This window comes from Somniosus microcephalus, chromosome 24, assembly GCF_052327205.1.
Source record: "Somniosus microcephalus isolate GS21.2 chromosome 24, FLI_Smic_1.0, whole genome shotgun sequence".
Taxonomy (NCBI): domain Eukaryota; kingdom Metazoa; phylum Chordata; class Chondrichthyes; order Squaliformes; family Somniosidae; genus Somniosus; species Somniosus microcephalus.
The window spans coordinates 40279533-40293035 of NC_141010.1; the positions used below are offsets into that span (position 1 = coordinate 40279533).

Genomic DNA, 13503 nt, shown 5'->3' on the forward strand with positions numbered 1-13503 from the left:
GGGCATTCAACCTTTGAAGCACTATATCGAACACTTCTAGATTTTCTTCCTCGCTGCTTGTTGCGATCAGTACATTGTCTTGATTGCATAAGCAATTTGGAACTCCTTGCAAAATCTTATCCATCGTAGCCTGGGAGATTTTGGGGGAGGACTTTACACCATATGGCAGCTTGGTGTATGAGTACAGTCCCTTGTGTGTGTTGATGGTGAGATTCTGGTGACTCTCTTTGTCAAAATTCAGCTGAGCGTAAGCTTGCGACAGGTCAAGCTTGGAGAAAACCTTTGACCCAGAGAGTGATGCAGACAAATCTTGCGATGTAGGTAACGGGTACCGCTCATCATCAACTGCTTGGTTGATAGTAACTTTGTAGTCACCACACAAGCGTACAGTTTTGTCTGCTTTGGGCACTACCACAGTTGGGGTAGCCCATTCACTTTTGTCAGTTTTTACTAGCACTCCGTTCTCTCTGAGCTTCACTAGCTCTTCCTCCACCTGACTTTTCAATACATAGGGGACCGGCCTTGCCTTACAAAAGACAGGCTTCGCATTGGACTTGATGCAGATATGCACGTCATACCCAGTGATGCCCTCATAAAAGCATGTTCACAGACAGTTATACTTGTTGAGCATTGTGTTGAATCGCTTCTTTGAAGCATCTACACTGAGGATGTTTTTCCAGTTTAGCTTTAACTTTCTCAACCAGTCTTTGCCCATGAGAGTTGGCCTGTTGTTCCTGCTTTGCATTGCCACTAGAATGGTTCTTACTTCCTGCTTTAGATCTAGCTCTGCAAGCTGTTGAAATATAACCTTGCTTCTGACAGTGAAAGCACTTTGCATTTTTGTATTGGCAGGACTGTGGTGAGTGATTTCCATTGGAGCAATAACAATTCACTGAACTGCTCTCACTGACATGCTGTTGACACGGTGTCACAGCTTTAGGTTTGGCGGTGGCTTTGTGACTGTAGACCTCAGCTGCACTGGTTACTTGAGTTGGACAGAGCTCCCTAGCATTCTTAGACGGCATCTCCATAGATAGGGCAATTTTGCATGCTATGTCAAATGTTAGGTTCGGAGTGTTCAGTGACTTGGACTGTGTGCGCTCATCCACCAGTCCACACACAAACTTATCTTGCAAGGCACAATCCAAAAATGTGCCCAAGTTACATTGCAAAGACAGGTTCTGAAGAGCAACAATGTAATCACTGATGGTTTCACTTTCTTTTTGGTTTCTGGTACCAAACTTATAGCTCTCTGCTATTTCTAATGGCTTTGGGTCGAAATGGTCCTCAAGTTTCTCGACTGTCTTCAAATGACGCATCCTTCGCTTTCCCTGGCGCAAGTAGGTTTGTCAAAGTTCCGTAGACATCTGGCCAGATCTCCGTTAGAAAAATTGCTTTCTTCCGTTTACGAATTACTTTATTTTGAGCTTGAACATTCTCATCTGCACCTAGAAACATAGAAGATAGGAGCAGGAGTAGGCCATTCGGCCCCTCGAGCCTGCGCCGCCATTCAATGCAATCATGGCTGATCATCCAAATTCAGTACCCTGTTCCTGCCTTCTCCCCATGCCCCTTGATCCCTTTAGCCTTAAGAAATATATCCAACTCCTTCTTGAATATATTTAATGAATTGGCCTCTACTGCCTTCTGTGGTAGAGAATTCCACAGGTTCAGCACTCTCTGGGTGAAGAAATTCCTCCTCATTTCTGTCCTAAATGGCTTACCCCTTATCCTTAGACTGTGACCCCTGGCTCTGGACTCCCCGACCATCAGGAACATCCTTCCTGCATCTAGTCTGTCCTGTCCTGTCAGAATTTTATAAGTTTCAATGAGATCCCCTCTCATTCTTCTAAACTCCTTCGGTCTCAATAATGTTATTGGCCTTAAAAAACATCTCCATCCGCTCAATGTAAGAACTGAATGGTTTGTGAGCTCGGTCATACATGCCGAGGCTTCCGATGAATCCCGTAGGCGCGGCCATGATTGTCCTGATCCCGTCAAACAGTGACTCAGCACGCTACCTGCGTACATATGGGAATCAACGCCGCTGTTGCTGTGTATACACACACGCGAAGGCGAAGCACAGATGATTCTGCATGAGTATTAACGGTAAAACATCGCACAAATTCAGTTTAGGTGTCACAAATTCGCCTAAAACTTGTCCACTTGAAGGTTGAACAATGTGTCCTTCCATGATCCCTAAGAATGGCTTTGGAATCCCATCCTCGTCGCCAAACTGTAATATACGTAGGTAGAACAAATGATGAACAGAGACACGGTGAGTTGTTGTCCATGTGCTTGCTTTATTAGGCCAGAGCGAACTGAGCATGCTCATACCAAACCATGTGATAATACATTACACTATTCTTAAAATGTTGACATGATCTCTGCTTCAATCACTAACTCTGGCAGTGCATTCCACAGCCTCACAACCCTTTATATGAAAAACTTTCTCCTGCTCTCTGTGCTCACACTGTTATCTCTGGGCCCTGTTTAGAGACTCCTCAGCCACTGGAAGCAGGCTGTTTCTATCTACTCTGTCCCTTCCCTTCATAATTTAAATAATTCTGTCAAATGAGCCTTTACTGTTCTAATGAAAACAGCCCCATTAAACTGGGATTTGAAGTTATTCAAGGAGCATTTCCTGCCATGAGAGTAACATTTTAATATGACATCCTGTTTCAGTTTTAAATGAAAAATATAGCCTCAACAAACATTAACACATTTTTAATTAAATGAATGTGTTCTGTAAATATTGAAGTTGCATTGTACTGCTGGTGATGCAGTATGTTGCAGCACTAACCCTGTGATCTAAGTGGGGGGTAATGTATGTACCTGTCATTCCCCGCAGTGCTGCATTTTCAAACACAGTGGTAGTGATGTGGGAAAGTGCCAAGCAGAGGCTGTGTATGTTTCTCCTTACTGTGGAAGGGGGCAATGAGAGAGACTGTAATTTCATGGTAATGCTTATACATTTCTTAGTAGCTGGTACCGGGTGAAATAGATAGAGAGGTGGAAGTAATGTCTGCCCACCCTGTCAGCTGGAGTGGAAACATTGGCTAGGGAGACAAAGCAATAGAGATTAAAAGGTAGGAGCTTCAAAGTGGCAAGCAGCGCTGAAAGTTAACATGCTCAAGCTTGAGGCCAAGCAGTGGGAACTGGCACAGATGCAGGCTTGAATGCTGCTCTGCTCCGTTCTCAACCTGATCAAAAAAGAGGCCTAAAGTGGAGGCAGTGGTGTCTTCCAGTGGAGAAAGGGAAAGATTCAGGGAGAAGTCACACCTGACGGTTTCTGGTGCCTCCTGGTGGCTGGTTACAGCGAGCACTGGCCTGGGAGCCAGGTGGAAACCAGAAATGAGTTAAAAATAAAGATAAAGGCAAAGCATACTCAAGTACCCTACAGAAATAAAGGAGAGACTTAACCCAATACCCCATCAAAATAAGAAAAAAGTGTAATTTGACTTTCAAATTTAAATAAATGAATGACATTTTATTAATGAAGGTTAATGCATCTTACAAAATAGCTAAAGTTTTAGCCGTCTGCATTGTGGCAGCAAATCAACTATAAGCACAGACACTCTCTGAAAAGCAGCACCAAATATTGAAAATAAACACACCCAATTTTTCTTTTACCATTTATTGTACCCATTTTGCTTTTGAATAATATCAGCAAAATAAATAGCACTGTTATCTATGTATTTATCAGTTTCAGCACAGAGCCAAATCAACAATGAAGTGAAAAGTAAGGCAAATATTCAGGTTATGGAATGCGTCAGAACATTGTACAGTTATTCACAGCTCGGGCAGGAGCCAGTCAGTGCTTTGATTCAATAGATGTAGAGTGGAATTTCTCTTGGTACAACAGCACAGAATAATTTCAAAAAATATTAGTGGGTAGTCAGTGGCTGGAGCGCTGATCAACTGTTTGTAGGTTAGAAAGAATTTTTAAAATAACTTTGTAGACACGGAGGTATTTTCATAGCCACTTGGCTGACCTGTCAGTAGGAATTTGTGGCTTTTAAAGCTAGAAATTCCTGTTTTCAAAAATTTGGTCCTTGATGGTGATCTTCAAAGATTTTATTTCTTTACGCTATTTCCAATTTGAATACCAACTCTTGCTGGGCTTTGATTCGTGGGTGGTGTCAGACCTGCGACCCATCACCCATATGACCATTCGCCACGTCAGTCTTTGCAGTGAATGTCAGCATGCCATCTGAATGAAGAGGACAATGCACCAATTTGAATCCTTCCTAAAGTGTGGTGCCCAAAATTGGACACAGTACTCCAGTTGGGGCCGAACCAGTGTTTTATACAGGTTCATCATAATTTCCACACTTTTGTACTCTATACCTCTATTTATGAAGCCTTTTTAACTGCTTACTCAACCTGCCCTGCCACCTTCATCGATTTGTGCACACATACCCCTAGGTCTCTCTGTTCGTGCACCCCCTTCAGGATTGTACTATTTAGTTTATATGTCCTCTCCTCATTCTTTCTACCAAAATGTATCATTTCACACTTTTCTGCATTAAATTTCGTCTGCCACATGTCCACCCATTTCACCAGCCTGTCTATGTCTTCCTGAAGTCTATCACTCTCCTCCTCACTGTTCACTATACTTCCAAGTTTTGTGTCATCTGCAAATTTTGAAATTGTGCCCTGTACACCCACGTCCAAGTCATTAATATATATCAAGAAAAGCAGTGGTCCTAGAACCGACCCCTGGGGAACACCATTGTGTACCTTCCGCTAGTCCAAAAAACAACCGTTCACCACTACTCTGTTTCTTATCACTTAGCCAATTCAGTATCCATGCTGCCACTGTCCCTTTTATTCCATGGGCTTCAACTTTGTTGGCAAGCCTATTATGTGGCACTTTTGTCAAACGCCTTTTGGAAATCCATGTACACTACATCAACTGTATTACCCTCATCAATCCTCTCTGTTACCTCATCAAAGAACTCAATCAAGTTAGTTAAACACAATTTGCCGTTAACAAATCCGCGCTAGCTTTCCTTAATTAATCCACACTTGTCCAAGTGACTGTTCATTTTGTCTCTGATTACTGTTTCTAAAAGCTTCCCCATTACCGAGGTCAAACTGACTGGCCTTTAGTTGCTGGGTTTATCTTTACACCCTTTTTTGAACAATGGTGTAACATTTGCAATTCTCCAGTCCTCTGGCACCACCCCTGTATCTAAGATAACGAATACTACAGAGTAATTTCAAGGCAGTAAACCAGTCAGCTCTCATCATTAGACTGTTGTCTTAGAATCACTTGATGTTTCTATTCTCTGCACACTATTCTTGCAATCAGGACAGTACAGCATGTGGTAGGCTACTCCTACACCAGGTGTGAAGGGAAATGGCGGCTGAGTCTTTCAATGAGGATAGGGGAGTTGGGAAGTGTAGGTGATTTTGCCATCCAGGATTGAGGGGAAAGGATGGTAATTCCCTCATGCAGGATTGAGTGCTTCCAGTACTAACGTAAAATATCCTTTCTGCACCACAGTGGGAACCCCAGATATCTTGGATTTAATCACACATACAAATCCATGAATCATACTGTAAATAGTCTTTACCTTTTTCTTTTCCTAGTGAAACAGAGATTTCAGGCAGTGAATCCTCCTTCTCAGTCTCAGTGTCATATTGTTCTTCTGTATCCTCCTCACTTTCAGAATCATCTAAATCACCAGCATCTCCATCTTCTTCACCAGCTTCATTTGGATCCTTCCTCCTTTGGACAGAATTACCGTCAAGCTGCTGGAGGACAGGGAGAGCCTGTATCACCTGCTCCCTGTAAAATACTGGCAATCACGGACTGAAGGTGAGCAACTGCCCCATTACCTGTCCCCCTCAGCAAAAGCAAATACCGTGTGACAGCGCGGATAGAGCACGTGTACCACCTGTTCTGTCAGTCAGATTAGCAATCTTACAGTATAGAGATTATGAGGGCAATCTTAACCTAACCTGCCCGGCGGGAAACTGTCGCGATCGCGTTGGCCGCTCATTTCATACCCAGCCTGATTTTACTTTCTATTGAAGTCAACGGGAAATCGGGAGGGGTGTAAAATGGGCAGCTGGCCTGATTCCATCAGTGTCCCGCCAAACGTGTTATGTTAAAATTAACCTCTTCTTTTCCCTCTCATTCAGATAGAGTCAACAAAGTACATTCTGCACTCCCTGTTTCCTTTCAATCAAACAGGGCTAATGCAACAGTGTGCAGAGTACATATCAACTATTCTCTGCCAGTCAAACTTTTTATATTCCCTGCCGCCCCCTCAAGATATGGAATGTAACTTTTTAATACAAGGGCTCTTGTCTCACCTATATCCTTCCTGTTTTGTGCAGTCATTGCCTGTCATATTCAGAATTATGAGACTCTCTGGAAATTCACCTTAGCATAAAAGGACAGAAATAAATGTGAATAAGGAGGTAAGCACCTCAGCACCTCACGTGACAGTCATCACACTTTCAGACATTATCAGTACATCTGCCGTGGATATCGATATAAATTAAAAATATTTCTTGCCCACAGACCTTATTCCCGTTGTCATGATTTTTGGTCATACATTTCTCTCAACTTATGGGTACGGTAGCATAGTGGTTATGTTACTGGAGTAAAAGCCAAATTGGATTCCTGCCAAACTATAGAACATCCGATCATATCTTCACCCTACAGACCCTAATTGACAAACACGTTCACAATAACAAAAGCAAAATCTACGCATGCTTTGTAGATTTCCAGAAGGCTTTCGACTCCATCTGGCATGACGGTTTATTCCTGAAACTTATCGAAAGTGGGGTAGGAGGGAAAACATATGATGTAATTAAATCAATGTATACAAACAACAAATGTGCAGTTAAAATTGGAGACAAACAAACAAAATACTTCCCACAGGGGCGGGGGGTGACGCAGGGCTCGCCAATCTCACCGACACTCTTTAATATTTACATAAATGGATTGGCAAAACTACTTGAACAATCTACAGCACCCGGCCTCACCCTATATGAATCCAAGGTTAAATTCCTCCTCTATGCAGACGACCTGGTTCTGCTGTCACCTACTAAAGAGGGGCTACAGCAAAACCTGGACCTGCTGGAGTCGTACTGCCAGACTTGGGCCCTGACAATAAATCCCCAAAAAACCAAAGTCCTTGTGTTCCAGCAAAGATCCAAACATCAGGGACCCAAAATAAATTTCACAGTAGGAACAACCAAAATTGAACAAACCACTAACTACACATACTTGGGCTTAAAAATCAGTTCTACGGGAAACTTCAAACTGGCTGTGAATGAACTGAAAGAGAAAGCAAGAAGGGCTTTCTATGCCATCAAAAAATCAATCCAAATAGAAATCCCAATTAGCATTTGGCTCAAAATTTTCAAATCAGTAATTGAACCAATTGCACTCTATGGCAGTGAGGTATGGGGACCGCTAACTCAACAAGAATTTGCAAAATGGGACAAACACCCAATTGAGATCCTACATGCAGAATTCTGTAAAAGTATCCTCCGGACTCAAAGGAAAACAGTAAACAATGCATGCAGGGCGGAACTAGGCCAATATCCATTAATAATCACTATCCAAAAAAGAGCCACCAAATTTTGGAATCACCTACAAATGAGCAATCCCCAATGCTATCACTACGACGCCCTGAAATGCCAAGAGCTGACCATAAAGAAGAATACCCTCAGTCAATTAGTCCTGGGACTCAGTGAAGTAACTACTAACAATACTAACAATAACCAGCCCCAGGACAGTGACAGGGTAACACAAAGAATTCGACCCAACACAATCGTCGCTAAGCAAAAGGAAAAATATCTGACATATTGGGCAGAAACAACAAAAACCCAAAGCAAACTCAATTGCTACTTGGCCCTAAACAGACAATACAACATAGCTGATTACCTGACCATGGTAAAGGATAACAAACTGAGAAGAACCTTGACAAGGTACAGACTTAGCGAACATAGCCTAGCGATCGAAAAAGGCAGACACAGGCAGACCAGGCTGCCAAGAGAGGACAGGATATGCTCTCACTGCAGTCAGGGAGTGGTGGAGACAGAGATGCACTTCCTCACAGCTTGTGGAAAATATCAGGGCATCAGGGAGAATTTCTACCAAAAATTCTCACAAATATGCCCTGATTTCAGAAATCTGAATGACAACCAAAAACTCCCATTCCTACTGGGAGAGGAGAGAAGCTGTATAACACTGGCGGCGCACTATGTTACAGCTTGCCATGAACAGAGGGACAACCAGTAAACTAAGAAAAAAATATATATAAACAATGCGAATGTATATTTATACACTCAGGGATATACCTGTTTATACACTGTATGAATAGAACTGCGTTTATGTGCTAAACCATAAATGTATTTTGATGCTTTGGCAACATAAGATGTAACTTATCATGCCAATAAAGCGATTTAAATTGTAAAATTGTAAATTGTACTGGACTAGTAATCCAGAGGCCTAATGGTCTCGAGACGCGAGTTCAAATCCCACCATAACAGCTGGGGAATTTGAATTCAGTTAATTAAATAAATCTGGAATAAAAAACTAGTATCAGTAATGGTGCCCATGAAACTACCGAATTGTCGGAAAAACCCATCTGGTTCACTAAAGTCCTTTAGGGAAGGAAACCTGCCGTCCTTATGCGGCCTGGCTTATTTGTGACTCCAGACCCACAGTCTCTTAACTGCCTCTCTGAAATGGCCTAGCAAGTCACTCAGTTGTCAAAAAGGCGGCTCACCACAACCTTCTCAAGGGCAATTAGGGATGGACAATAAATGCTGGCTTTGCTAGCGACGCCCACATCCCGTGAATGAGTAAAAAAAAAGTCCCATTGTAAATTGCTATGTCAACATTTCTTATTTAATTTTGCTATGTCAACTGTCACAATGTAGTTGCAGCCTCAGGCAACCAGGTAGCTCTGTGGAGGTTTTCTGAGGTTCTAAAAATGATGTTGGGATTACATACAGTTTGGTTGGTTGGATTGTTTATTTGAAATAGATAAGGATAGTACAACTAGAGGTTATGCCTACACAATCTGTAAGCAAAGAGTAGCAAAGAGTCAGGTTAGATGCCAGCAAGTATTTACTTTTCAGAGAGTCATTAGTCTCTGGAGCACATTTCTGAGACATGTGGTGAGTATGGAGACGCTACAGCCCTTTAAAAGGGAACTGGGCAGGTTCCTGAGAGATGAGGCAATTTCCAGCTATAGGGGGTAAGTTGTCAGTTAGTTGTGATTGTGAAGAGTCATGGGCAACCGCATGTCTTCCAGAATTTGCCCGACTGCCTTAGGGAGTCGGAGGGGAATTTCCCAGAGGTTTTCCTGAGTTCTTTTTCCTTCTTCCTGAAAATAGATGCGGGTGGATGAACTGTGCCTGAGTTAACTGGATACGATGGGTTTGATGGGTCTGATGATCCTTTTTTACCCATCTTTCAGTATATTTGTACGTTAATTGGATAGCTCTTTCAAAGAGCTGGCACATGCATGATAGGCAGGATGGCCTCCTTCTGTGCTGTATAAGAAATAGGAGCAGCAGTTGGCCATTCGGCCCTTCGAGCCTGCTCCACCATTGGCTGATCTTCTACCTCAACTCTACCTTCTCGCACTATCCCCATATCCCTTGGTTCCCTTAGTATCCAAAAATCTATCCATCTCTGTCTTGAATATACTCAACAGCTGAGCTTCCACAGCCCTTTGAGGTAGAGAATTCCAAAGATTCACAACCCTTTGAGGGAAGGAATTTCTCCTCATCTCAGTCCTAAATGGCCGACCCCTTATTCTGAGACTGTGAACCCTAGTTCTAGACTCCCCAGCCAGGGGAAACTTCCTCCCAGCATCTACCCTGTCAAGCCTCTTAAGAATTTTATACGTTTCAATTAGATCACCTCTCATTCTTCTAAACTGTAGGGAATAAACACCTAGTCCACTCAATCTCTCCTCATAGAACAATCCCCAATCCCAGAATTTAGACTAGTGAACCTTCGCTGCACTCCCTCTAAGGCAAGTATATCCTCCCTTACGTAGAGACCAAAACTGTACACAGTACTCCAGGTGTGGTCTCACCAAAGCCCTATATAATTGCAGTAACACTTCTTTACTCCAATCCTTTTGTAATAAAGGCTAGCATACCATTTACTTTCCTAATTGCTTGTTGTACCTGCATGTTAACTTTCAGTGATTCGTGTACAAGGACACCCAGGTCCCTCGTTGCACTTCCCCTTTCCCAATCTAATGCCGTTCAGATAATCTGTCTTCCTGTTTTTGCCACCAAAGTGGATAACCTCGCATTTATCCACATTGGGCAGATGCATGGCAGATGCAGTATAATCACCTAACCTGTCCAAATCATCCTGGAGTTTCTCGGTATCCTTCTCGCAGCACACACGCCCACCCAGCTTTGTGTCGTCTGCAAACTTGGAGATATTACATCTAGTTCCCTCATCTAGATCATTAATATATATTGTGAATAGCTGGGGTCCTAGCACCGATCCCTGCGGTACCCCACTAGTCACTGCCTGCCACTCGGAAAAAGACCCGTTTATTCCAACTCTTTGCTTCCTGTCTGCCAACCAGTTCTCTATCCAAGTCAGTACCTTACCCCCAATCCCATGTGCTTTAACTTTGCACGCTAATCTCTTATGCGGGACCTTATTGAAAGCCTTCTGAAAGTCCAAATACACCACATCCACTGGTTCTCCCTTATCTATTCTACCAGTTACATCCTCAAAAAATTCCAGTAGATTAGTCAAGCATGATGTACCTTTTGTAAATCCATGTTGACTTTGTCCGATCCTGTCACTGTTTTCCAAGTGCTCTGCTATTACATCTTTTATAATTGGCTCTAGCATTTTCCCCACTACCGATGTCAGGCTTACCAGTCTGTAATTCCCCGTTTTCTCTCTACCACCTTTTTTGAATAGTGGGGTAACATTAGCTGTCCTCCAATCCATGGGAACTGTTCCAGAGTCTATAGAATTTTGGAAGATGACCAGCAATGCATTTACTATTTCTAGGGCCACTTCCTTAAGTACCCTAGGATGTAGATTATCAGGCCCTGGGGATTTATCGGCCTTCAGACCCGTCAATTTCCCTAACACCATTTCCCTATAAATACTGATTTCATTCAATTCCTCCCTCTCATTAGACCCTATGTTCCCCGACATCTCTGGGAGGTTATTTGTGTTCTCCTTTGTGACACTATTTTCAGATTTTTTTTGTGTCTTCTTCCGTGATGACAGATACAAAGTATTTGTTTAATATCTCTGTCATTTCCTTATTCCCCATGATAATTTCTCCTGTCTATTCCTGATAGGGACCCACATTTACTTTGGCGAATCTCTTTCTTTTTACATACCTATAGAAGCTTTTAAAATCTGTTTTTATGTCTTTTGCTAGTTTAGTCTCATTCTATTTTCTCTCTCTTTATCAATTCTTGGTCATCCTGTGCTGAATTCTAAAATCCTCCCAATCCTCAGGCTTACTACTCTTTTTGGCAATATTATAAGCCACTTCCTTTAATCTAATACTATCTTTAACTTCTCTTGTTAGACACAGTTGGGCCACTTTTCCCATGGGGTTTTTATTCCTTAAGGGAATGTAAATTCATTGCGAATTACAAATTATTTCTTTAAATGTTTGCCATTGCTTATCTACTGTCATCATCTTTAAATCTCGTTTCCCAATCTACCTTAGTCAACTCGCCCCTCATAACGACATAGTTTGCTTTGTTCAGATTTAAGACCCTTAGTTTCAGACTTAACTAAATCACTCTCAAACTCAATATAAAATTCTATCATATTATGATCACTCTTCCCCAGAGGCTACTTTACTACAAAGTTATGAATTAACCCTGTCTCATTGCACAATACAAGATCTAAAATAGCCTATTCCCTAGTTGGTTCCTCGACATACTGATCTAGAAAACCTTAAATGCATTCCATGAACTCGTTCTCTGCACTATTACTGCAAATTTAGTTTACCCTGTCTATATGAAGATTAAAGACCCCATGATTACAGTATTACCCTTGTTACATGCTCCTCTAATTTCCTGATTTATACTGTGCTCGGCACCGCTACGGTGCCTATAAACTTCTCCCACCAATGTTTTCTGCCCCTTGCTATTTCTTAGCTCCACCCAAAGTGATTTTACATCTTGATTTTCCGAGCTAAGATCCTTTCTCTCTACTGTCTTTATCCCATCCTTTATTATTAGCGCTACCTCCCCCTCCTTTTTCATTTTGCCTATGTCTTCTAAAAGTCAAGTATCCTGGAATATTTAGTTCCCAACCTTGGTCACTCTGCAACCATGTCTCTGTAATGGCTATTAGATCAAACCAATTTATTTCTATCCGTGCTATTAATTCATCTATTTTGTTGTGAATGCTTTGCACATTCAGATATAGTGCCTTTAGCTTTAATTTTTTCCTATTTTTCCCGGATGTCACCTTAGTCACTAATGCCCTATTACCTTTGTTAAAAGCTCTCTGTCCCTTCCTGACCCAGTCTGCTTATTTTTACCCAAATCGCTACTCTGCTCTACAGCCTTGACATTTCTCTTACTGCTTTTGAACTTACCCTTTCCTGAATCCTCCAACCCCCCTTCATTAGTTTAAAGCCCTATCTACAGCCCTAGTTATTCAATTTGCCAGGACACTGGTCCCAGCCTGGTTTAAGTGGAGCCCGTCCCAACGGAACAACTCCCTCTTTCCCCAGTACTGGTGCCAGTGCCTCATGATTCTATGATTACAGGTCCATTCGTTTTGGATAAGGAAGATGTGAATGGTGCACAGGGAACATACTCTGGATCTGTTTGAACTCATCTCTTTGCACTGCACACATTAGCCAGTGCCAAAGCATGTGATGAGTGCATGCAGGAGATCTGCATTCTGTTTGGAGTAGCCTGATGCAAATCAGCCTCGACAACTGTGTGACACCAGGAATCTAGATTTATTCTTGTAAAAACAATTGTCAGACTGAAAACCTGAGGTATATAACATAACACACGGTATAGTAAAGGCAAATTTCTCACACTAATACAAGTCACACCATAACAGTAGCTCAAGGGGGTCACAGGTTCAAACTAGTAAAAGGCAAATTTAAGACTGATTAAAGGAAGCTCTTTATACAAAGAGTGATCAACACATGAAATGGACTTCCAGGTAAGGCAGTGGAGTCAAAAGCCCTAGAATCATTTGAAACTGTTGGATGCTAAGGTGAGAATTGTATGTTCGTCTGGATCAATGGTTAGAATGCGCACTTGTTGTATTTATCTTGTCATCTTGTGAAGAGCTCCCGGTTTGTAACACAGGTCTCATAATGCAGTCTTCAGGCCGGTTTGAAAATGTACCGATAAGTGCTCGAGGTTTGAGAGGGAGATTGGCCTGGGTTAATTTGCCTTAGCAATTCGATATTGTTATGATTTTTTGCACTCTGTGTCAAGTATGCAAATTAATGAAAACATCCCAACCCTCTGGTTCCCTTACTG

The 13503-nt window shown here is 42.1% G+C and overlaps 1 protein-coding gene across 1 annotated transcript in view; it reads right to left on the reverse strand.

The window, feature by feature from the left end:
- The window catches only part of LOC147101261 (leucine-rich repeat-containing protein 46-like), a 35338-nt gene that overhangs the window by 13046 nt on the left and 8789 nt on the right, over nucleotides 1-13503 (reverse strand). Inside the window, exons 6-7 of the mRNA XM_085966553.1 lie at nucleotides 6328-6397; nucleotides 5583-5797 (exon numbers count right to left, since the gene is read on the reverse strand). Coding sequence (XP_085822679.1) covers nucleotides 5583-5797; nucleotides 6328-6397 — 285 coding nt within the window. The remainder of the gene's footprint in view (nucleotides 1-5582; nucleotides 5798-6327; nucleotides 6398-13503) is intronic.